The sequence below is a fragment of the Cheilinus undulatus genome, linkage group 11 (assembly GCF_018320785.1).
Source record: "Cheilinus undulatus linkage group 11, ASM1832078v1, whole genome shotgun sequence".
NCBI classification, from domain to species: Eukaryota; Metazoa; Chordata; class Actinopteri; order Labriformes; family Labridae; genus Cheilinus; species Cheilinus undulatus.
In genome coordinates, this window is record NC_054875.1 from 24436690 (window position 1) to 24461082 (window position 24393).

General features: G+C 38.2%; 2 protein-coding genes across 2 annotated transcripts in view; both read right to left on the minus strand.

Annotated features, from left to right (window-relative positions):
- The window catches only part of LOC121517507 (dihydropyridine-sensitive L-type skeletal muscle calcium channel subunit alpha-1-like), a 34025-nt gene extending 17855 nt beyond the window's left edge, over positions 1-16170 (minus strand). The window contains exons 1-19 of the mRNA XM_041799330.1: positions 15783-16170; positions 14342-14447; positions 8856-8995; positions 8532-8665; positions 8287-8439; positions 7056-7261; positions 6852-6955; positions 3958-4103; positions 3799-3880; positions 3560-3720; positions 3237-3462; positions 2939-3146; positions 2713-2833; positions 2026-2140; positions 1832-1931; positions 1662-1731; positions 1114-1246; positions 618-747; positions 475-534 (exon numbers count right to left, since the gene is read on the minus strand). Of these exons, the coding sequence (XP_041655264.1) occupies positions 475-534; positions 618-747; positions 1114-1246; positions 1662-1731; positions 1832-1931; positions 2026-2140; positions 2713-2833; positions 2939-3146; positions 3237-3462; positions 3560-3720; positions 3799-3880; positions 3958-4103; positions 6852-6955; positions 7056-7261; positions 8287-8439; positions 8532-8665; positions 8856-8995; positions 14342-14447; positions 15783-15967 (2580 nt within the window). The 5' untranslated portion in view covers positions 15968-16170. The remainder of the gene's footprint in view (positions 1-474; positions 535-617; positions 748-1113; positions 1247-1661; positions 1732-1831; positions 1932-2025; positions 2141-2712; positions 2834-2938; positions 3147-3236; positions 3463-3559; positions 3721-3798; positions 3881-3957; positions 4104-6851; positions 6956-7055; positions 7262-8286; positions 8440-8531; positions 8666-8855; positions 8996-14341; positions 14448-15782) is intronic.
- Positions 16171-19143: 2973 nt separating this feature from the next.
- On the minus strand, positions 19144-22654 carry tmem9 (transmembrane protein 9). The gene is made up of 6 exons (XM_041799628.1): positions 22563-22654; positions 22277-22410; positions 20462-20553; positions 20204-20312; positions 19994-20125; positions 19144-19903 (listed from the first exon to the last, which is right to left on the minus strand). Exons 2-6 carry the CDS (start codon positions 22367-22369, stop codon positions 19763-19765), a joined length of 567 nt encoding a protein of 188 aa, XP_041655562.1. The 5' UTR covers positions 22370-22410; positions 22563-22654; the 3' UTR covers positions 19144-19762.
- Positions 22655-24393: the final 1739 nt, after the last annotated feature.

A 24393-nucleotide genomic window follows, 5' to 3' on the forward strand; every position in this document is an offset into this window, starting at 1 on the left:
AACTGAGAGCCAGGCCTTCTCTTGTTCAACATCAGTGTGTGACCTCACCAATACACTTCTGGAAGAATGGTAAAAAATTCCCATAAACACACTCCTAAACCTTGTGGAAAGCCTTCCCAGAAGAGTTGAAGCTGGTGTAGCAGGTGACCGAATACTTTTGGCAATATAGTGTATTTATCCTAAAATTGACGGTAAAATAAAGTTGTATGCAGGTAAGTTAAAAATGATTCTCAAGGTTCTGAATAAATATCCAGACCTGAAGTAAAGTCTGTCTTATCATCCTCTAATAACTTTTTGACCATTATAACACAACTACTATGAAAAATGGAGGGATGACAAGTGCAGTGTAAAAGAAGAGCTTAATTTTTTTCAGTATTCTATAAACTTTAGCACCATGCCACTGTTTTTAAATGCTAGAATGTCAGCAATTAAGCATGTCTTTTTCATGATTTAGCACCATATATAGAAAATTACCTTTAGTACAATCTCAATGGTAAACACAGTAGTGAAGACAATGTCAGCATAGGCCAAAATCTGGAAGAAAAGCAAATAAGTTTCTTATTAAATTTGCATTCTTTTAACAATTAAAGATGTGTAGTGGTAGACCTGGCAATCACCTCGTTTCTGTAGGACTTGGGGTCAATAGGGTCCTCAGCTGCCAGTGAGATGGAGGAGAGCAGAATGAAGAGCAGGATTAAGTTGGTGAAGGAGGTAGCATTGATGATCTTGTAGCACAGCTTTCTGAACCTGGAAAACAATAAATATACCAGGAAATACAATTAACACCAAAACCAGCCCATTCACTGTGTGAGAACATATTAACTGATGGCACTGGGCCAAAACCTTGTATCTCCATTTTTTCCAGATTTTTTTTTCATAAATCAGGATTATTGGTCACCCCTTACATCTGTTAGTGGTTTTTAACTATTTTTAAAGCAATAAAAAGTGTCAAAAAGATGCTGACTATGACCATTTAGTGTTGAATTAATTAAAAAAGTACAGCATTTATTTAATTTCCTGAAATCTGCCATTTTGGAGATACAAGGTTTTGGCCCAACACCAGCAAAATATAAACACTGATCTTGGTTAAAGGGTGATACATGTGGTTCCTACTTATTCTGAGGGCCAAAAATGAAGAAAGAACTGGCTTCAGGCAGAGGAACAGCCTCTTCCTTCAGCTGCAGGTCAGCCATGGGACGAGGTCGAGGGCTAATGGGGATCTCAGGCTCCTCCTCCTCATCATCACCTGCCATATAGAAAAAAGTTAGACCCAAAATGACAACAAGGAAATCAATCACAATCAATCATTTTCTTGTTTGTAGTCCTCACATAGCAGTATTACAATAAACATAACCTTATATCCTTAGAGAAAAAGGAAATATGTCATTATAAATGTAGACTTTTATGGTTGTCAGAGGAGGAGTGTGAAGTCAGCCTAACTTTAGACTCTGCTGTTAACTCAGCTATGTCTAATAATAATAAAGGTTAACTATACTTATACTGTAACATATCCAGGGCAGCAGCACTGGCAGACAGCTACTATGATAAATATGAATTCCTGCTTTCAGTGACCTCTTTCTGCAGAACTTCATTTGCTGGGTAATGTGGGAGACTGAGGAGTGGTGGAGAGAATGGTTTTCTTCTTTTTCTTTCGATTTTACCTGGGAAATCATCAGGTGGGAATGGATCTTTCACCTCATTAACATTGGACTCAAACTCATCAATTTTGAGCTGAAAAAAAAAATGCATGTGTAAAAGAACAAGTTTGAGCTCATCATTCTTACTAATAGCCAAGATATAAATGTGATATGACACCAAATATAGAGCTGACCTTGGCTGTAGTAGGCATGCCCTCTATTTTGGCTCTCTGCTCTGCAAGTTTCTTAGCTATTCTCTCTCTCTCCTCATCAGTCTTCTCAGGCATTTTGGACCTGGATGTTAAGAGAGAAAAAGAAAAGAGCCATTTTAAGCTTTGGTAAGACAAAGCAGATAAATTCTCATTTCATTCCATATTCTTTTATCCACCTTAGTAACTTCCTCCTCATTTTCTCCTCTGCCTTTTCTTTCTGAGCAGAAGTCAGACTCTCAGCCTCTGCCAGGTTGTCCACAGCGATGGCCAGGAAGACATTCAAGAGGATATCTGACATTGGAGTTAAGGACAACAAAAGCCTTGATATCTTAAAAGCACTTTTACTAATTGTTTATATTTGTTGCTGTGCTCACAAAGATCAATAAATAGACAGCATAGTCATCAGTTAGTTGGGCGGTTCACCATTTTGGCTCAGATTAAAGTATCTTAGTATTTACAGAGGCTTTAGCAATTAAAATCTAGTACAGACATTAATTGTTCCAGCAAAGCTTGGATGGATTACCATTCATTGGCACCAGATGAGAAATCTTTATTTGGATTTTTCTTCTAGCACCACCATGAGGTTCAATTATGCTATTGACTGTAATATCTTGGCAAAACCCAGAAAAGAAAAGATAATTCTTCATCCTTAATTGAAAATTGTGTTAAAGATTGTACACTAAAATGTAGAAGAAAATTAACATTGTGCCAGTATGGCATGCTTTCAAAGTGAATGTCAGCATAATTAAATTAGCATTTAGCTAACAAAGGAGTTTAAAATGCTAGTTCTCAGATTCACCAGCATGTCTGTTAGCAGCTTTTTTTAAAGACCCTTGAAGACATAATGAGTGAGTGAAGGATACAATTCCCACAAACAAACAGGATGATGAAGTAGATGGCCACCAGAATGCCAGGAAACACTGGTCCTCCATAGGCCATGATGCCATTGTACATAATGCTGGTCCAGTCCTCTCCTGTGAGGACCTGAAAGATGACAACTATCCTTAAAAACCAGTAATAAAAATTTAATCAAAATCAAAGCACAATCTGCTAAAGGCAGAGTGTATATAAAGTGATGCCTCTGCTCACCTGAAACACACTGATGAGGGCCTGGGGGAAGTTGTCAAAGTTGCTGCGTCTGGGTCTATTGTCACTGAAGTTAAATTTCCCTCCAAACACTTGCATGCCCAAGAGGGAGAAAATGACGATGAAGAGGAAGAGAAGAAGGAGCAGGGAGGCGATGGAGCGTACAGAGTTGAGGAGAGAGGCCACAAGATTACTCAAAGACTTCCAGTACCTGGAAAACAAGTAGAAAAAGAGTTGTATTAAATGACAGCAAAAAGCTTATTCAATTACATGTGAGTCTTTTAAGCAGTTGCAATCTTACTTTGTGACTTTTAGGATCCTAAGCAGTCTGATACACCTGAGCACAGAGAAACCCAGAGGGGCTACAGCTCCCGCAGAGAGCATGATCATCTCCAGGATGCCGCAAAGCACCACAAAGAAGTCAAAACGGTTAAAAAGTGACATGAAGTATGCTCTTGGGCCAAGCGCATACATCTTCACAAACATCTCTATAACAAACAGCACCAGCAGGACACGACTTGCCACATCTGTGGAAATGACAGAGGAGAGAAACATGGATTTGGGAGCAACAAATTCGTCTAAAACTGCAGAATAAGATGTAATACAGGTATACTTAATACCAACCTTGTAGGGTAGTGAGTGATTCAGGCTGGTGATGGAACTCAGTAGCTATGGTCAGGGTGTTGAGGAAGACGAGAAACATAACCAACCAATAAAAGCCTTTTGTTTTCACATATACCAGGCATTTCATCCTGAAGAAACGGTTCCAGCGACGAGCCAGGCGGCTAAACACACACCCAAAAATAATCAACTTCTGTGCTACGACAGCCTGAACAAAACACGTCAAAAAAGTCTGGACTTACAAATAGTAGATGATTTTGCTTTTGCCTTCCAGGTCATAAAGGCTGTCTGTGTCAGAATCTCCACTGGTTAATGGCAGGAGTCCTAACAAGAGAGAAAAATTGGTCATTTTTTGAGCGCCATTGCATGACATGGGTGCTGACATTGTGTATACTGCTGACCTTTACCCTCCCTATCCGCATCCAGGACTTCAGCGTGAGTGATCCACTCCATGTAACCGTGCAGGTCTTCATCCAGCTGCTGACGCTCTCGCAACTTCTGGTACTCTCCTCGTGACCTTGACTTCTCTCGCTCTTTGGTAAACTCTCTATGAAATAAGACAAATAATTGCTAGTGTGATTATTTAGAGGTAAGAATCAAAGCAGAGGTGGACAAACTCTTCACAGAGGGCCTCATGCATAACAAGACTAGGTAAAAACCTAGTATATGGCTGACCGCAACTATCTGGGATGCCTGTTGAAATGCCTGACTGGCCGAGTAATTTTGTCATTATCGTTATTTTTGTGAGCCACATTTATTGTGGCTTCTTAAATGTACATAGCTACATGCTGCCCTCTCTCTCTCTGTCTCTCCTCTTAATAAAGCTCTTCTCTGTGTACATATGAAACTCTACAGAGACGTGTCAGAATTCAGTGATAGGGACAAAGAATGTCACTGTAAATAAATTTTTTTGTCAGATATAAGTCTTTAATGGTGGTAAGTTTATACTAACAACAAAACACTAGCTGTTACTGAAGTGTTTATTCTAAAATAAAATAAAAACTGCAGCAGGTTTTATGAACATTCCTAATTCTCCTCAGACAGGTGTGTAAGGGTCTTTATATGTGTAAGATTAAGCAGAGTTTCTATATCAGTGTTCCTATTATTTTTTTATATCCATTAATTATGTATAAACAGCACATTGATCATATTCCCTGCAAATGAAGATGCGCTAAACACTTAAGTAGCGTTCCCTTAACAATGCAAATGTGGAGATTTTAACATTTATTTGTTCCCCATAAACATATAGTATTAAAGTAATATATAACAAGTATTTTTTTAACATAGCTCACATAGTGACACAGACACACACAGCTGGAGCACACACACAGCGCTGACACGCTGATCCTCCGTGGTGAGAGAGAAGCTTTAAGAGGAGGAAAGTTCTGCTGTTTATCCTCCAGTATTCTGAAACTTTTGCCCTCAACAGATAGAAGCCTGAATTCTACACTAAACATGTTTGTGTGTGTTTCAGTGGAGGTGTGTGCCCAAGTGTCGCGTTTGTGTGTGTCACTTCAAAGTGGACGAGGAGGAGAGGAGAGCAGCGTCACGCTGCTGCTGTGCCTCAGATTCAACAAGAACAGCGGTCTTACAGCGACATCCAAACTAACAGCAGTTGGCGGACAACATTTTTTTTTTCTGTGACAGAAAGTGTTCAGTGCTGCTCTCAGACAATTGTCTGTGGTTCAGCCAGAAGCGCCGCTGCGGCTCAGTCCCAGCTAATGGCTAGCAGGCCTGATAGAGTCATTAGCTGGGACACAATGACTCATTAGCTGTTTACAACAAGTAACCCTTTCACACAACAATCACATAATCATGCAGGGGGGGCGTCACTTTCTGTGTTGCTCTCAGCGCTAACTGTGATGAAAAAGTGTGTTGGTCTGGCTAAGGCCATGCTAACGTTGGGCTGGCACAACAAACAACCCTTCCCCCTTTAACTATCACACACTCACGTTGAAGCAGGTTGGCAGAAGAGCAAAACACCATTTCTGTTACAGAAAGCTTTTCGTGTTGCTGTCTTCCTTTGTTTTAATAAAGGAGAAATGTCCAGTTTTGACTAAGTGCTGCTGTGACTTTGAGCTAAATGCTACACATTGTACACAAGAATTGACATAAAAAGTCACATTTTCCCCCTAGACTATCACATACTAATGCCAAAGCAGCTCAGCAGAGGAGTAAAAACATCTTTCTCAACATGAAAAGCTTCTTGGGTTGTTTTATTTTTTGTCATACATAAATGTGGCCCAGTTCTGGTGAAACAGAGGCTAAAGCTATATCTGAGTATTTAGAGCAGTGGAGGCAGCCATGACAGTGCTTTCAGCACAAGTAAACCCCGCCCATAGAGCAACTCTGTATGGATGAGCCATACATGATGTTAACTATAGCCTAGTTAACACAGTGGAGGCAGCCATCACCGCCAGCATTCAGTTCAAGCAAACATTACTCTCTAGTATATGCCTCATTCAAAAGTGTCACTCACTCAGTTACTCAGTCACTCAGTATAGGGACAGACCTATCTCAGCGGTCAGCCAAAAATATGAGGATGGCTTGATTACCTCAGTCTGGTGTTTGAATGTTATTTAAACAATCCAATGTAGAAAAAGATGTGCCTAGGAATTGAATATGATTAAAAAAAAACACCCTACATCAAAGCTTTTCATTAATAGCAAACAAGACAAATAGTCAATCATTGTTAATGATTTTGTGGCAGCCAATCAGATTCCAGGGGAGCCCCGTTCAGCTGTGGCTACCACTTGATCCAACACAGACAGCTCATCTCCACTGTCAGACACAAAACAAAAGTCTACTGCACATAGATGCCAAACTTTACAGGAGTGTTCGAGCTTTAATATGCAAAGCATGGTATGCTTTGTAAATTGAACATTGAGACAGAGCAGTTAGCAGAGCAAAGGAATGCAGTTCATGCTATTTGCTGCCATAATCCCTCTGTCTTTGTTCATCAGGCACAATAGAGTCTAGAATAAGTATGCTCTAATGTGGGCAGTATTGCATTTCATTTTTAGCATTTGCTGTGGTCTGGATAAAAATGGACCAATGGAGACCCCAGATGGTTAGTGGCAAGCCTGGGTTCAAGTATTTAATAAACTAAGCATATTTTTCCCCACTCTCTCTCTTTTCTCCACTCTCGTCACGGTCCTATCTCAGTAAAGGATAAAAAAACAGCCCAAGTCTTTAATAACGAAACATCTGCTGCAGTTATCACGTAGACCATACTTTAGACACTATAAAGGCAGATATTTGGAAGCTAGGGAAGATAAAGAAAACAGTTTCTTACCCACTGAGCACGCCCAGAACCAGATTGAGCACAAAGAAGGAACCCACCAGAATGAGGGGCACAAAGTAGAGCCAAGGCCATTCATTTCCAATGGCATCATTTACCTGAAAGACAACTCCAAGTCAACCAAAGGTGCAAAAAACATACTGATGACTAATAAAAGCATCATTAAACTGTTGAGTGGATGTTAAGACAGTCACTGACCCAGTAGAGGACTTTTGTCCATCCCTCCATGGTTATACACTGGTACACTGTCAGCATGGCAAAGCCGATGTTGTCGAAGTGGGTGATCCCGTTGTTGGGACCCTCCCAACCTGGTCGACATTCTGAGCCATTGATGATGCAGCGGCGTCCATTACCAGCCTGGGCACAGGGTGCAGGCAACTCAAGTTCAGCCGTGGCGTAGATGTCTATAGGCAAAATAGAAGAAAATCTGTTTATAAGCTTTTAAGTTTAACACAAAGTAAAACCGATAACAACAATATAAAATACTTAAAGCCAACAAGTTGGCAAATGAGGTTAGAAGCCCAGAAGGCTTGAAAAGATACCAAAATCATTATCCTTTGTAAAGTTAAGCTGTGATGACCAATATCACAATATCACAAAAACTAATTTTGTATATTAATGTTTTAGTAGAGCATAACCTTTTCAAGATGTAAACCCCTTATTAAAACAGAATTATCTTTTTATTCGGACATGATAAGTGTGGATAATGTGTGGATGAGCATATTAAGGTAAACTATTTACAAAGTAATATCACATTCTAGAATGCCAGAAAATAATGTAGAATAAACTGAGACAACTTTAGTGAAAGTTGACTAATTGCGAAATTGTGCAAAAAAGGTAAAAATGTGGCAAAAATGGGTTATACTATTTAAAAAAGTGGCAAAACTGGGTTTAAAGTGGCAGAAAGTTGTGAGAATGGTTAAAAGTTGTAACAAAGTGGGAAAAAAGAGGTTAAAAGTGGAAAAATTTGACAGCAATGGCCTAAAAGTCACAAAAATGGCCTTTAATGGGTTGAACGAGGCAAAAAGAGGTGAAAATTAGTTTACAGTTGCAAATAAGCGAAGGTTGGTTAAAAGTTGCAAAGAAGTGGTAAAAATGGGTTAAAGTGAAACAGCAGGTTGCTAAACTTGGTTCAAAATGACAAAAGAAGTTGTGAAAATTGGCTAAAAGTGTGAAAATGGGTTAGAAGTGGTATCAACTGACAATTTCAACATCAGACCCAACAACTACTGTTCATGACACACTTTTCAGCTCCAAAATGTGCTAGCCATCTAACTGTTAGCCAGAATGCTAGCACAATGCTACTGGTCTGACACACATGCAGTGACATTGTAAATAAATCATAACTTTGGAGGGCCCATTCACTGTTATTTTCAGAGGCCCAGGCAATTTGTAAAAGCAGGCCTACCAGTATGCCAGTTAAACATACCTGTGCCTGTGTAATAGCAGGTCTTATGCATTTTGCACTTAAAGAGCTCCAGTCCCATGATGGCGTAGATGGTGACCAGTAAAAAGACAAGCAGGGCGATGTGCAGCAGGGGCAGCATGGCTTTGAGAATGGAGTTCATCACCACCTGCAGGCCTGAATGGTAAAAAGTTAAAACAGAGACATTACATAAGAACTAAATTTCAGCAGCACTTTTCTGTGTTTACAATTACAGGAAAGGCTCTTACTTGGGACTCCAGAGACAAGGCGCAAAGGTCGCAGCACTCTGAAAGCTCTCAGTGCCTTCATATCAAATCCCCCACCCTTCTCCATCGGCACACCTGCTATCTTGTTGATGGTATCCAAGGCGAAAGTAAAAAGACTGCATGGAAAAAAATTTAACTGTGAAACCTCAAAGCCCTTTTACAACAGAACAGTACTACAGTTTTGTTTTAACAGACAGATATAACTTTTTTTAGCTATTTAAATGTAAATTCTAGTTTCCTAGACATGGTCAAAGAAAGCAGTATCCTTGCTCACAGAGATCATCTGCAGCTCAGAGCTCATCTTACCCCATGAAGACGATGACAAAGTCCAATATGTTCCAGCAGTTCCGTAAATAGGCGCCTTCATGGAATACCAACCCATACGCCACTATCTTCAGAAAGCATTCTAATGTAAATATGATGAGGAAGATATACTCCAAACTCTCCTGCAGAAAGATAAGCACAGACCCAGAACATCAAATGCATTAGACTCATTTACCCCATGAACAGTTTTTTGGAAAAAAATGTGGGAAGATGGAACTTTATGAGCAAGTTTATGAAGGAGAAAGATTGTTTAAGTTATTAGACAGGATTATGAGCTTTGATAGATTACTGCATGATAAAGGAAACAAGATGAGTCAGACTTTAACAAGGTCGAAAATTTTCACGTAGCATTAACTCACAGAACAGAAAACATACAGAAGGTAAAGCTGAAGTTTAACTTTTAGCGTCCTAAGCCTTACCTTAACACTTACCCTAACCCTAAATTGAAGTTTAATCCTTTTTCATTTCTGAAGTCTTAGCGTGTATTTCTGTTCTGACAGCAACAGCATCTCAGTGATTAGTCTGCAAGAGGGACTGTCAGGGATGTCTGGTCTGTAGCCAAACACCTATGCTTATGGTAATCTTTACTATGTGGGTTGCCTCATTCAACTTGGCCATATGTAAGACTTCATAGCTAAGTCATCACCTGCATAAAAGTCAGGACGCCAGAAAAAAAGGAGAGATACTGAGGCAACTTTCTAAGAAACATTTGAACCCAACAATAACTTATTAATAGGAATATACTATTGGTGCAATGTAAGTATCAGCAGCTATTACCTTAAAAAAGTTAATCATCAGTATTAGCAGATATTAAAAAATCCTGCCAGTATTTACAACCAATCTATCAGCTGTTAATAGCCTATCCTCTGCAAAAATTGGCAGTATATGTGAATACGTTTGTTGGGAACCAACAGACCTAAATCAGCTTATGTCTTTTGCTTTTATCATCCTCATTCTATAAAAGTGTGTTTTAAGGATAGATGTTTCACCCTTAAGCTTTACAGTGTTTAAATATCAGTTTCTGCTACAAGAATCTGAATATATCAGCATATCCGATATCAGAAAAAGTCAAATATTGTGCATACCTATTTGTTAACACTTTTTAAATCCAAAAGAAGGTAAATATTTGCCAGGGGGCTAACACCAGCATAACTAATCCAACAAAGATGCTTTGATATTAATAAATCATATCGGGGAGGGCCCATTCAATGGGCTTTGAGTGGCCCAATCATTTCTGCAGTCAAGCCTGACATGAGGGTATCTATTTAAAAAAACATCTATTGCAGCCTTTAACGTGTTTTCACCATCTGTGTTGGTATTTTCAGGTACTAACATGGTTGGCATAAAGCAAAGGGAAAACATGGAACCAAGCATGATTTAGAGAACATCTAATGCATACATGACGAAAGGACATTTCTGCAACATTAGTTTATCATGAAAGTTTCAGTTGAGATTAATGTAACTTTTTTGAGATTGCAGCCAAGAGAACAGCATATTCATTGTCACGACAAAAACACAGGCAATACAAGGAGCCAAATTTAACAGTTACATCTGAATTATTATGCTGTAGCTTGGTTATTTGAAGAAGAGCCAAGTGAGCCCAAAAACCTCTCATTAAATATCTTTAATGCAACCCCAGAAATCAAAAGAGGAAAAATTTCCATAATCCAGAGCTTCCCCTCTATCTATGAAGTCTGTCTTTCTCTCACAGTGATGAGCTATACCAGTTTCCTTTTCTTTTGACATTTACGTTCTTTAGGTGTTTTTTCTTACATATGGCTGTCATAACAAATGTCCCACACATTTCTAAACATAGCTGTATCACTGATTAGCATTGTTGTCTGTACATTCTGACTGTAGACTTAAAAACAATTATTGCAGATAAAGAAGCTTTAATGAATAAATAATATTATAGAATTAGACAGAGGGAATCAGGACCCAAAGTGTTGCAGAATCAAACTTTGACAGTTCATTTAAGGTCCAGTAGTCAATAAATATTACATCACATGCTGTTCATTTCCCCTTGAATCCTTTTAAAATAATTATATCAATAATGTTTGACTGATCCATCTGGCAGCAGCCCTGAAGCTGCCAATCCTTAAAACCCTCAAGGCCAACACTGCATACATCAGCAACAATATATAAAGTAAGGAAGTTGTGCCTATGCAACAGATTTGTATAAATATGGTTACATGAGTCTACTCTGTATACTCTACACTATCCACCTGCGTCAGTGGGGTGAGGCTGCCTGGGCCGACCTACTTCCAACAGCAACATGGGGCTGAAGCAGTGCAGCTCTTCTTACATTGCTCACCTCTGAGGAATGGCTCAGTGAGAAGTACGAAAGAGGCCGGAAGAGAGCCAAAGCAAAGATATCAAAGAGCTGAAGTCAGCTCCAGATACCTAAAGTCCCCATGTAATTCTCCAGAGATTGGAGGAATAAGTTGACTGAAGACTGATCGCTTTAACTCTGTGGTATGTGGAGCTTATTGACTGAATAGTGGAGAGAAAGTGATGGGTGATATATCTGGCATTTGAGCTGACTGCTGGCCTCCAGAGACACCGTCCACAAATCAAGTCTGTCATAAGCTGCCTCTTCAATAACATGACTCCGGTGTCAATACGACAACAAATATTCAACATTGGAAGGATGTGTACACTGAGCAAGAGCAAACATGCAGCTTTTGCACCACACAGAGACATTTTTTTTTTAATCATGTCTGGCTTCAATCCATGACCCATATTACACGCTCCACACACTCACAGCAGTGTAAACACAAACCTACGAGCTGATATTTAATAACACATCAGCAGGACATAGGGGCCAAACACCTGCCATGAGTTTAGTTACAAGACTTAGTAGAGGAATCACCTTCCATCACACTTAAAGGAGGAAGAAAAAACCCCAGTTTGCAAGTATATTCTCCAAAAAACAAAACAAAACAAAAATGCTTTCATATTCATAAAGTGTTCAAAAAAAGGAATGTCCCAGGAAGAAGTTACAGGATCTGTGTGAGCTGTTTTATTCAAAGATTTTGAAAAGATGGGTGATTTATACGGAATCATAGTGCTGTCACATCCCAAAAAATAAAAGGGCTCAGTATCACATAATTACATGAAAAGTTTATTGTTATAATAATATAATTTTCATGTTTTAACAATTTATTTTTCACATTGTAATGTAAAATTATCATGTTATTTCAAGATATATATTGTAATGCCCCTAACTGCAGGAAAGTCAGCCAGAGATGTTGGTGCACTTCGAGGTGTTCTATTTAACAACAATAATAAAGAAAGAGCTGTTGTCACAGCCACAACTCACACTGAACTCACAAGGAAAAATCAAGCAACAGTCCAGAAAACAGAGCCGATCCGTCTCTCAAAACTCCCTCTCTTCCCTCTGTCCTCTCACACACACATACACGCCCCCTCTGCTCTCCCTCCTATACTCATGAAACAAAACCCTTGCATGACAACATGAACATCAACACCTTAACCATTACAATATTTTCACGTTATAATGTGAAATTATGAATCTTGAAATATGATAGTTTCACGTTATAACGTGAAAAATATATTGTTAAAATGTGAAAATGATATTATTATAACAATAAACTTTTCATGTAATTACGTGATACTGAGACCTTTTATTTTTGTTGCATGTGACAGCACTACGCTTCCGTAGATTTATATATAAAATAGAAAGCCTTTCATCTATGTCCTTTTTTCTCCTACTCTTTCGTTAGTAAATTATTCAAACAAAAATTGTTAACCCCCTAAGTTCTTCCATGCTTTATTAAGCCAGTTAAAATTTAAATACACTTGAAAATTTTATCTCTAAAGGACATGTTTGACAGCATATTCCATTATCATCTCATTTAGCTACCTTTTTAATTAATGTATTCATCCTTTTATTTTTGTCCAATAATGACATTTTTTCTTTTTATGCACTTTTAAATTTTTGTCATTGCATTGGGACAGGACGGTGGATAGAGAAGGTATTCTGGGAGAGGGAATGGAGACTGACGTGGAAAAGGAGCAACAGCAGTCTGTTTGGAAGTCTCTGTACATGAGAGGTACTTGAAACCAGTGTTATTTTTTTAGTTTCATAAACTCAGTTATATTTCTGTAATCTCTTTACAAAGTGGTTGGCAGTTTCCTACCAAATGGAAGATAAGCTCATGGTCACAGTTGCCATAAATTTGTCTTTCATTTGTTGTTTTGTTTCTCTTATCCCTTTCCAACCCCGGTGCAGCTTCAGCAGAAAACTGTCAACATGAGTCTGGTCTTCCTGACAGTCCTGTTTTATTGTTTGGCAAGGTTATGTCACCACTGTAACGGGGCTAAATACTGCTAGTGCTGTGCTCATGGTGATTATCTCTGGTATTTATTATAATAGGGTATAGACTTTATTATAATGATTGACACTGATCTATTACAACAGGCGACAACAAAGACTTCAGTCTAGGCCTGCCCTCTTTGTGAAATGTCTCGAGTCTTGTCTTAACACTATTTCCTGTTTCCTGGTAACATGTGTTTGCAGTTGGGTCAGTAATCACTTCACACTACCGCATCCAGATTTGGCTTAAAAAAATAAAAAAATATTTGTTTGACTGCAGCTGAGGTCAGGTCAGGTCTGTTCCCCTCACACACTTGCAGTTTCGTGTCTTCTCCGCTCACACACTAACAGATTTTTGTGCCAACTTGCCATGTTGACTGTCCCTAATTATGGTGGACTGGTACAGACTTTGCCCAACTGGGAATCGTGGGTAAAATCTGGCAAAAAAAACCTTGCAGTGTGTCCTCGGCTTAACCTTTACTTTTAATGATGCTGTGTTAATACACTTAAATCTACCATTATTGTAACAGTCACATAATTGAAAACTCTGTCTCATACTAATGTAGGACCAGCAGAGAAAGAGACAGAGAGGTAGAGCTGAAACATATTTCTTGGGATATAAACACGTTTACTTCTGCAGTTAAATATCAGCATTAAACATGTGGTATATATGTGACTTTTGGTACTGCCGTTGTTGAATTTTCACATAGGTTTTCTTGGACATGATGCTACAACTTTAACAGTTCAAATGGCTTTAAAATATCTGTCTACTGTGTGGACTTGAATAATAACTGAATGATTAAACTGTAACAGTAAGCAACTAAAACTAACTCCACATTTGTCACTCATATGGGACTCCAAATATAACACTGAGTTGTGTCCTGAAGCACTTACAAGAGTTTGTACTCTGACTAATGACCAGCTGAAACACTCAGTGGTGAATCAGCCAGATCAAATTGTTGAACAGCTGTAGTCATGCACTGTTCAAGATCAAACGCTCAGTCCTTCTGAAACAAAAGACCAACAACTCTGTACAACAAGCAAATGTCTACTGTATTTACTCATCAGGTCAAATCTCTACACAAAGTCCTGAGTCATACATAAAAAAAGACTTTGTGTTTGAACTCACCAAGCTCGAGTTTGTGTTGTTTGTGTCTTCTTCAGGCATGGGCAGGAACACAGCCAGAGCCACACAGTTTGCAAAGATGGTCAATAAAATGATGATCTCAAAGGTTCTGAATGGGAAACTCAGGTTCATAACCACAATGGACAAGGCTGGAACACATGAATGTTAACAGAGGATCAAAAATGACCTGGATTAATTCATATAACATTATGTTTATTTGAGCAATACTTTTAGACACATAAAGGTAATTTCTTTATTTCTGTATTTATTCATTTTTTTAATCACTTGTGATGCCATATAACAAAGTAATTGTTATAAACATTTTTACTACTCTAATACTGATCAGTGCCCCTAAATACTGCCTGAAACCTCATCCATATAACAGCTCATTACAAGGCGAGCAGCCACAGTAAATGTAATCTCGTCTGCTGTGCTGCTTCATTCTCGCCTGTAGAGGGCCCTCTTTAAGAATTCCCCTGCCAGGTCAGCATCATGTCTCTCTGTGACGCTGTGGGACAGCTGCAGAGCCCAAGAATATGACTGAGCCATTAAATAGAGAAGACACATCAGGGGAAAAAAGAAAAATCTTTTTGGTTTATCTATGAGATACTTAAACATCAGCGAGAGCTCTCATATGTTTCCAACATTTATTTGAGATTTTTAAACCTGTTCATCAAAGTCATTTTTTGTAAAGCATCCATGATCAGTGGTTTAAAGGACCATAGCAGTGTGATTAAACTGCTGCAGTAAAAACAGAGGCAGGGCTGTTTCAAAAAAAGCTAAAGTTTCTACATAATTATTTTACATCAATATTCACTCTTCATCTCTGTTCATTCTTATTTGAGGATAAAGTCGGTCATGGCCTTATAGGAATGATTTTTTATGTTTTGATGGGCAACATGGATTATCCTGGAATAAAATAAGTCTGAAAGTAGGAAACCCCCTACAGGGGCTTTCATCACTCAGCAGCTCACCTTGTGTTCATGCATCAAGCCTCAGTCAGTGCCAGCATTTGAGAGCAACTATTTCCACATTAGAAGTTAAATATAAACTATCACAACACAAAGTTATTATTAAGAGCCTCTTTCAGCCAGATGTAAACAGATCAGGTTAAGAAGCTCTTCAGGCAGAACTGCTACAAAAGCTACAAACATGACTTTGACACAGAGCTGTCAGATAAATAACAAAAGTCTTTACACTTCAGGGATCACCTTAACACAGATTTGAAAGACTTGACTTTGGCATGTTTAACATAGGGAACCCTGCAGCTGATAATTCAATGGCCTTCTGACACCTGATCACGGTGTAACCTCACTGTCAGTGTTCCTAACCAGAGGCCTGAGTGCTGTAATAACTGTATAAAACCATCAGTATGCATCTGATCTAACAGCACATTTACTAAATCTCACAAACGTGTGTGAGGTGTGTATGATATAAAGGATACTTCCACTCTACAATGTTGATGCAGGCCTTGCGGAAAGGATTTTTCAGGGTGAACATGAAGAGGGATCTGGCAGGTCGAGGGTTTCCTCCTGTGGCCTGCAGCTTCTTCAGCTTCTCCCTCTGCTTCCTCTTCAGCTCCTCTTCATTCATGATGACGGGCTTGGCCGCCTCCGCATTGGCCGCCATCTTGACACCTCCACCTGAGACAAGCTCTCACTCCTCTTCAATTGTATCTTCTCACTGAATAATCCCAAACTGAAGCAGTTTATAACTCCCCGTTTTGAAGGCCCCTGGGTTCCTGGTCTTGTTTGCGCTCCCCCGCCGCCCCCTCTCTCCCCTGGTCTCCTCTTCCTCTGCCTCACACAGAGCCACAGGCCTCTTCTGCTGGGTGAGGGCCTCTGACAGAAAAAGCCCCCCTCAGTAGGGACAAATAACAGGAACCCAGAGAGGCTGGCGGAGCAGTTGGCCCTGCTGTAGTTTAAATTTAGACTGTGAACCAATACGGGCCATGCTTGGGGATGGTTAAAAGGGTAGAGGGGGGGTTGGATTGGAGAAGATAGGATCATTGGCAGAAGAGAGCAAGAAGAAAGGGGGAGACACAGTTTGGGGTTCTTGCCACAAACCTCCTGAACCTGGCCTTCAAAAACAGAATGTTGCTGAGCCCTAAACTGAGAAGAAACTGTGAGCAGAGAGGGAGAAAATAAAACATGGATGATTCTATCTCCAGTGTGACTTTTAAAAGATGGAAAGTGTTTACTGCATTTTTCTATAACTAAAGGAGTTATGATCTGGATTATAAACACAATGAAAGCTCTGTGACCCAGTGTACAGTGAATCTAAAGCCTAGTCCGCACACTTCTGTTGGAATCACAGATTTATGTAATGTTAAAAAATGAGAGAAAGATGTATCATTTCACAACTTTTCCACTTTTAGTATATACAATTTCTCAAAAAAAAGAAGACTTTAGGAGGAAATAGTTTGAAAAATTTAGATAACAAAAACCTGGTTGCACAAATATGCAAAACCCTAGACTAAAACTTTGAAGAACAATTCCAGCTGAAGAAAAACAGCCATGCTTTGTTCAGCTTGAACTGGGGTTTTAGTTCAAGCACTAGATTTTATGAACAACAGTGCTGAGTTTTTACCTGAATTCTCTGAACTCCTTTCCAATTTTGTTCTTGGCACCAGTAAAATGTGAGTTGTAGGACTTCAATAACTGTGGGTCACATTAAAGTTGAAAAAAGTTCTGCAATGATATTTCTTTGCCTCATTCTTAACACTAAAAAGAGCTATTTTAAAGGCATGCATTGACTTTGTATATTCACTAGCCAGAAGCTTCTGACCAACATCGTACTGCTTTAATCAAATGAAAGGATCCTACTGTATAAGACAATGCAAGCCACATTCATCATAATGTACTTGAACATACTATTTAAATAATAGCTCCAGTATGAAACTTTTAGTTTGCTCTGATTTTTTGACAAAAGCAGTAAAATGTGTGAAGCATTTTCTGATCCATCTCCTTTCTTCTAACAATAAAATGCCTCATTCATTGGAAATACTAACCACTGAAAATACATATCAAATATATGAAAGGAAAAAAGTTACTTCAGTTTGTTGTAGATTGTTGTGACTGACACAGTGCCTCTTGGCAATGGTTAATAAATTACATAGGAACAAGGAATAGTCAGTAAAGTTTCTGATTATCCTGTCTAGTTTTGTAGCTCATCAAGGGGCATCATTAATTAACTACTTGAAGCTCTTAACAGGCACTTTAAAGGTCACACCATGCTCAGAGAACATTATTTCTCGCACCGTGAAAAAAATCATCTGCAAACCGTTCAAACTAATTTTCTTGACTATGACTGAGGCAAAACATTGCTTTTCCAAAACCTTGAAACCACACATGTGAGAATTAATGGGTGACATAGACAGCTAAGGGTTTTTGTACAGCACAGAAATAAATATTTTGTGTACTCTGTTGCCCCCTAGTGCCAAAGTCTTCTTCAACAGCCAAACATTCAGAAAGATTAGAACAAATTCTTGCACTGAAAAGTACATTTTTATTTCACATCAAGCTAAATGAAAAGATAGGAGCAGTGAAAAAATCACTCTGGTTTGAGATAAAAATACAAAACAGTGATAAGAAACTATACTTAAATCAATGGAAAACACTTCAGTACAATTAACCATAAGTGGCAAATTAACTTCAGTAGTTCAGTAGAGCTTGAGGTAATGCGAATCAGTGCACACTGCTGTATTAAAATTTCCCCACAGGGTGCTTCAGCAAGATCCTAGTGGGGGAATTCATTGACACATCATGACGCACAACAGCTTCCTTCAAAGCCATGAGGCATCCTGATTCTGCCACACTTAAAGGCTTTAACAGCAGCTTTACTGATGTGGGACATCCTCCAGTGGAGATTTGATTCAGCAGAAGAAAGCCTTAAAGCTCTGTTCTCCATCCCTCTCTTAGCATGGAAAATTTGTCCCATCAGACTGAGAAATATAGGACAGTAATGTGGCTTTGCATCTGTCTACTGCAGCAAAATTCTTTCCAATCAGGTTTGAAAGTTTAATAGAGGTCAAATATTCAATTTATAGGCTCACAATGGTTTCCTTGTTGGCAATATACCACAAATATAGTTTGGTTTACACTTAAATCTGTTCAGTTTTCTGTAACACATTAATCCAGACAAAGATGAACTGAAGAAGGCACCTATCACAGTCAGGTATCTAAAAGTAATTAATTAAAAGCGCATAATTTACAATCCATCAATTTTTCTATAAATGCAAATGATACCAAAAATGCCCTGGTCTTTATGCAGAAATAAATACAATATTCAAATTACAATAAGTAACATTGATGCTGAACTCAGGAATGTGCAATGCTTGGCAATAGTACGCTTAGGTTACTTTTTCTGACCCAATAAATAAAACAACCATGCAGATAAACTGAGCTAATGTGTCCTGAGGCAACTTCATAAATTAAGCAATGAGGAAAAAATACTTCATGTCTAACCAGTCCAGCAAGTAGAGAACAAGAAAAAATCAGTACAAAAGCTATTCACAGTCTGACTAAATAGGCAAAAATTTTGTCTTTATGGAGACATTCAAAACCTGTTGCATTGCTAATTGCTAAAATTATTTTTAGCCATTAAGTACAATGGCGTATTGCATTCACTTGAAAATAAAAAAAAAATCCTCCTGTTTTTACGACATAACTATTTTGTAAAAACAGGAATTGATTTATTTTTGAATTTCCTGTTTTACAAGATAGTATCTCATAAAAACAGGATTCCCCCTGACACTCTCCTGCATGACTGGTTGCTGTATTTATCAGCCAGTTATTGGAGGTGCGGGGTTAAGAAGTAGTCAGAATCTTTCAAATCCTTAAAGATGTTGATCCAGTGCATATTGTTTCCTCAAAAATCCCCACCAGTTCTCTATGTGTTGGTTATGATTGCTTGAACCATACAAATAGCATCTGCGTGAAAAATCATCCACATGATCATGTCTCAGGAATATCTGCATCTGCATCACATAACAGTTCTCTGTCCCTAGGTCTGATCGAATTCTCTTTTTTCGAGTTCCTATCTCATAAAAACAGGAAAATCAAAAATAAATTAAAAATCCTGTTTTTACGACATAGTTATGTCGTAAAAACAGGAGGATTTTTTTATTTTCAAGTGAATGCAATACGCCAACGTAATCAAGAGTGCGCTAACATGCTGCTTTTTTTTTCTCACAACTGCAACATGTCTTCTACAGTGTTACACAGAATAAACAAACTTAATCTGATTAAGTGGTGTGTGCGTGTATTTGAGTGGTTCATTATTTCTTATGGAGGAACTACTAATTCAAAGTGTGCAATACACAGAATAGAAGAGGTTAGTTACAGTGCAGCTGGTGAAAGTGTAAAAGCGTTAAGCCCAGTAAAGTTACCTCCTCTAAACCTGATACGAGGTCAGCTGTAGAGTTTAACTAAGCATCTTGTGGCGATCAAAAACAGTCTTGCGTTGTTCCTGGACCTGCTTTTTCCAGCGCTGCTGAGCTCCCTCAACCCGCTCCAGCACGGTGTTTCCTCGGGCCTGGGCGCTGTCCACCTGGGGACGCATCTCCTGAACATATACACAAATCCAAAATATACATTTAATGAAGGATTGAAAATACAATGGAAAAGAAATAAAGGCATGTGCTACATCTGTTACCTCTGCGTCCTCCTCATTGTGCAGCGGCTGCGTGTAGGGGTCATGTTTGCGAATAAGAGGATCAACAAGTAACAGGAACAGCATGTAGAGGAGCAGAGCACCCACAACAGACAGGTAGATGATGATAGTTACCTGCAGACAGATTTACTTATTTTAAAATTAAACTTTGAACTTTGTTTTGAATTTTTTTGTTTTGAAAGCTGGTGGTACCTTGATGGTGTTGCTGCTTCGCTCCTCATACTTGCACTCACACAACAGGCAGTATGCTTCAACGTCATGGCCAGGAACAGGCATGGGCTCCACAACATGAAGGCAGTTACTGTAAAACACATCAAGGAGTGTAAAAGGACATTTGTGCCACGTGGATGTTTAGATTTGTACTTCCAATCTCTGCTAAAGGATAAAAGGGAACAGTAAAAAGACAGTTTGTGTAAAACTTTAGAGAACAAGGTGAATAGCTGTTCTTACCAATCCTTCTGGGAGACGTTTCTGTTATAGATGTGGCCGGTGATGTTTCTGTAAGGCGGGCAGATGCACTTGCAGCGAACATCCTCAAAGCTCTGTAATTGTCAAGACCACTGTGTTAGACTGTGTCCAAATCCAGCAAACTTTGTGACTTAATGTTACAGTGTATATATCTTATTTGAGAATTAACTCTTTGTCTACATTATGTACACACTGAGATATCTTTAAATAGGCATGTAGCTAACCTTTCACTTATTCCAGAGTTGAAGCAAAGAAAGACGCTAAAATTATTGTAACTGCTCTTTTATAGATATTGTGCTGAAGGGACACCAAAGTGAAATACATTTTCTTAATCATGCTTAACATGCTGTATAAACCATAATTAGCCAACAGTGGCACTACTTTAAGTCAGGGCTTCAGAAAAAGATGATCAATTTATTTTGGTTTTGCCTGAAACAGCATTAAACAAATCAGTTGCTGAAAATATAGATTTAAAAGTATACATTATTATTGTTATTATTAAGTATCAAATTGTAAAATGGTGATTTCAGGATGGACTAGGATGTCTTGCATTCAGTTTTCCAATTTACTGTTTAGTCATTCTGACTAATTTGATAACTAAAAACCTAAAGTTGGAAGCTGAGTCAACATTTCTGGACTCACTATAGCTAGTTGAAACAACAAATAGGCTCCAAAAAGTAACACCCTGCTTGACAAACTATTAGGGTTAATGATTTGCAAAAAATAATCCAATTGTGATTTCCCCCCCCCAATATTGCTATTGTGATTTAATATGCAATTATTCTTAGGTTAATCTTGTGTATTTTTCGACAAATTCAAGCAATAAATAATTCCACAAATAAGACCATGTGCATTGAAAAGAATGAAATTATCTAAGAAGCAAATAAACCATAGAAGCATGAATCTGAATATGGGGGAGCAACAAGCTTTAAACTATAAATGAGGCCGCTGGGGTGGGGGAGGTGAAGCTGGCTACCAGCTGGGGTATGACTTTCGTAAAATAAAGCTAGTCTTCATCAATTTATTTAGAATGATGTTACTATTTTTGCTGATATTGCAAATGTGATGTCATTTGCTTTGGTTAAGTACAGTATCATATTTTTGTCACTCATTTTGATTAAGAAAAATGTACAAAAAACACAAAAAGGAGGATTTTTGTAAACCATTATTTACAAAAAGACACTTAAATGCTTGCACAATGTGCATAAAATCTCTGCAAAAAATGATTCATTAAGCTGGTATTTTCACACATTTCAAGTATCTATCTATCTAAATATTGCAACTTCTGCGATTTGTAAATTGAAACAGGTCATATTGCGATTTAATCTAATTTGAGATTAACTGCCCAGCCCTACAAACTAACCCCTCATTTATTAACAGATTTGTTTCATTGTGTTGAAAAAATCCTATTTTCACTTTGTCTTGATGGAGTACTGAGTGTATTAAACTTAAAGAGAATAAAAATGTTTGGGTTTTTTTTTTCAACTGTAGCATTACAAAATCGGAAAAACCGAAGGGGGGCTCAATCCTTTCTGAATGCATTATACATTACAAAAAGCACATGATTAAATAACATGAAAAGACGACAAGACGTATTTCTAAGACTGTTTATATTCAAACAGAAAAAATCATTTTCGTCTCTTTCACAAAGTAAATTTGCCTTAGAAAAATGTCAGTTACCATAGTTACTACTATTTTTATTATAAAATGATAGAGGTACATCCTGTACCCCAATAGTGAGTAAATGTCGCCCCTGGTATTATGAATCAGTCTGTTTCATACAGTTGTGTATTTTACCTTCGCCTGCACCACACCAACAGCATCCAGCAGAAACAAGGTCACTGCAGCAACTACTACAGCCGTACACAATTCTTTTCTTTCCAAAGACATCCTCCCACCGGTGGGACAGGTGCAGAAACACCAGTGAAGCTCTGCAGAAACACAACAGACAGATTAGCATACAGCTGACAGTTACAGCATTTTAGCTAAAAAAAAACGTCAAATACACGACAGAATCAGTGCAGTAAAAGTGAAGCCAGGAATGCAATTCAATCACTAATCTAGCAACATAGCTACAACTTACGCGGTAACAGAGGAAAATATGTTTGATTTTGCTTTTCAATCAGGATGTAACCAGCTGAGCTAAGAAGGAGGATGGCCCAAATTTTATTTTTGGCTTCCTGATTCGGCTTCTTCCTGCTGCGTCACACAAGAGGCGAGAGGGCAGATGTGGCGACACCGCCACCTAGTGGACAGAAATCCAGACACAGATGTGAGAAAGAAGCTAGATGAATCTTAAATTAATCAGAAAATTTCGCTTTGCTTTACTATTTTGATTTTAAGTGTCTTTCTTCTTCTTCTCCTCCATATTACAGTTAAACAAATATTCTTTCTTTAAAGCTATAGTTGACACTTTAGATGGTTTTATATTTAGAAAAAATATGGTAGCCTTATAAAATACCGTGCGTTATTTGCAGAGACATAGTAAGAAGCACTCTTATAAGGCAGAGGAGTGTATATTTTTTACCTACAAACAACAACCACAACAACAACAAAAAACATAGCATACATTTTTAAAAGTCCTAATACAACAGATTGATATCTGGAACCCTTTGAGGTTTCCAAGCTATCTGAGAACCTCTTACCCATACTCATCAATAATGACATTTAATACAAGAAAACATAAAATAAAAAAATAAAAATACCCACCTCTCTTTACTGACACAAGGCAGTGTTTTGTAATAGATACTGGGTTATGGGATTTTGTTTCCTGTGAAATGCTGAGCTTGATTTTATACTACTCTATGTTGGTGCTAGGTAGTTATCTAGTTTCAATTTCAAATACTGGCTTCCCATGGTCATGAAAACAGCTTAATTGAGATTAAATGACTATGCTGCAGTATGCTGTTGAACTTGTTTAGGGTTTACCATGTGTGGTAAATGGAGCCCACTCTCCTTTCATTACAGTACAGCCTGTACTCTGCCCCTCCCTCCAAAACAGCTCTCATTTTATTTTAAGTGAGGAGCAGAGAGAGCCGTGGCCTGTATCCTGCTAAGTATGAAGAGCAAGAGAGCAAATGAGGATGATAGAATGGCTGATGTTTGTTAAGCAAAAAAAGAAAAATGACAAAAAGGGGAAAAACAGTAAAATAAAATAAAAATGATGAATTGGAAATGCTCCGATTTAGAGCAGTCCAACCTTTAAAAATGCTTAATAAATTGTTGTGCCCACTCCTCAGGCAACGCAACAAATTTCTGTAATCATTTAAAATTCACACAATGATTGTTTATAAATGTTTTACATGATAAACACCTTTGCAGTATCAATCAAAACAGTAATTGTGATTCTTTTTGCCATAATGGATCAGCCCTTTATTATGTTGCAACAGTGTAACAGACACAGACAACACATGTTGTGTCCTTTTTTGAATAGCCATCAGCAGAGGAATATTTAGTCACATTCATATAAAATGTTTCAAAACATTCTGTATATTTTTTAACCCAAATTAATTTGTCACTCATTGTAATAATCTCCCATATTTATCCACTGAACATTTTTATTACTTTTAAAATCCTGTCTCCCCAGAGGAATTTGAAATGTAAGCTCCCGCTTCTGAACCCGATCAATGCCTCTATTTCCTGGTAATCCTGCTTTCACATTTCTCTGTATAGTAAGATACTCACACCCTTAATAAGCCATAGAAATCAATGACTCACAAATTCAGCTGGAAACACTTGAGCCTGTGGTCACAGAGATCAATTGAAACTATGTTTATACCTCTAATCAGCTATGATATCAGTGTGAATAGCACAACACTATCCTCTGTGTAACCTCAATCATCCATATGACCCTGGATTCAAACGTTTGGAAGAGCTGCAACAAAAGTTTGTTTACGGAAAATATAACAAAGAAA

Excerpts from the sequence above, each read along its gene's own strand:
- tmem9 (XM_041799628.1), bottom strand. The coding sequence starts at position 22,369 with ATGTCTTTGGAAAGAAAAGAATTGTGTACGGCTGTAGTAGTTGCTGCA. Across the intron at positions 20,554-22,276 it reads TTGGTGTGGTGCAGGCGAAG|AGCTTTGAGGATGTTCGCTG; the intron begins GTAAAATACACA and ends TGACAATTACAG. Across the intron at positions 20,313-20,461 it reads AACGTCTCCCAGAAGGATTG|TAACTGCCTTCATGTTGTGG; the intron begins GTAAGAACAGCT and ends TGTGTTTTACAG.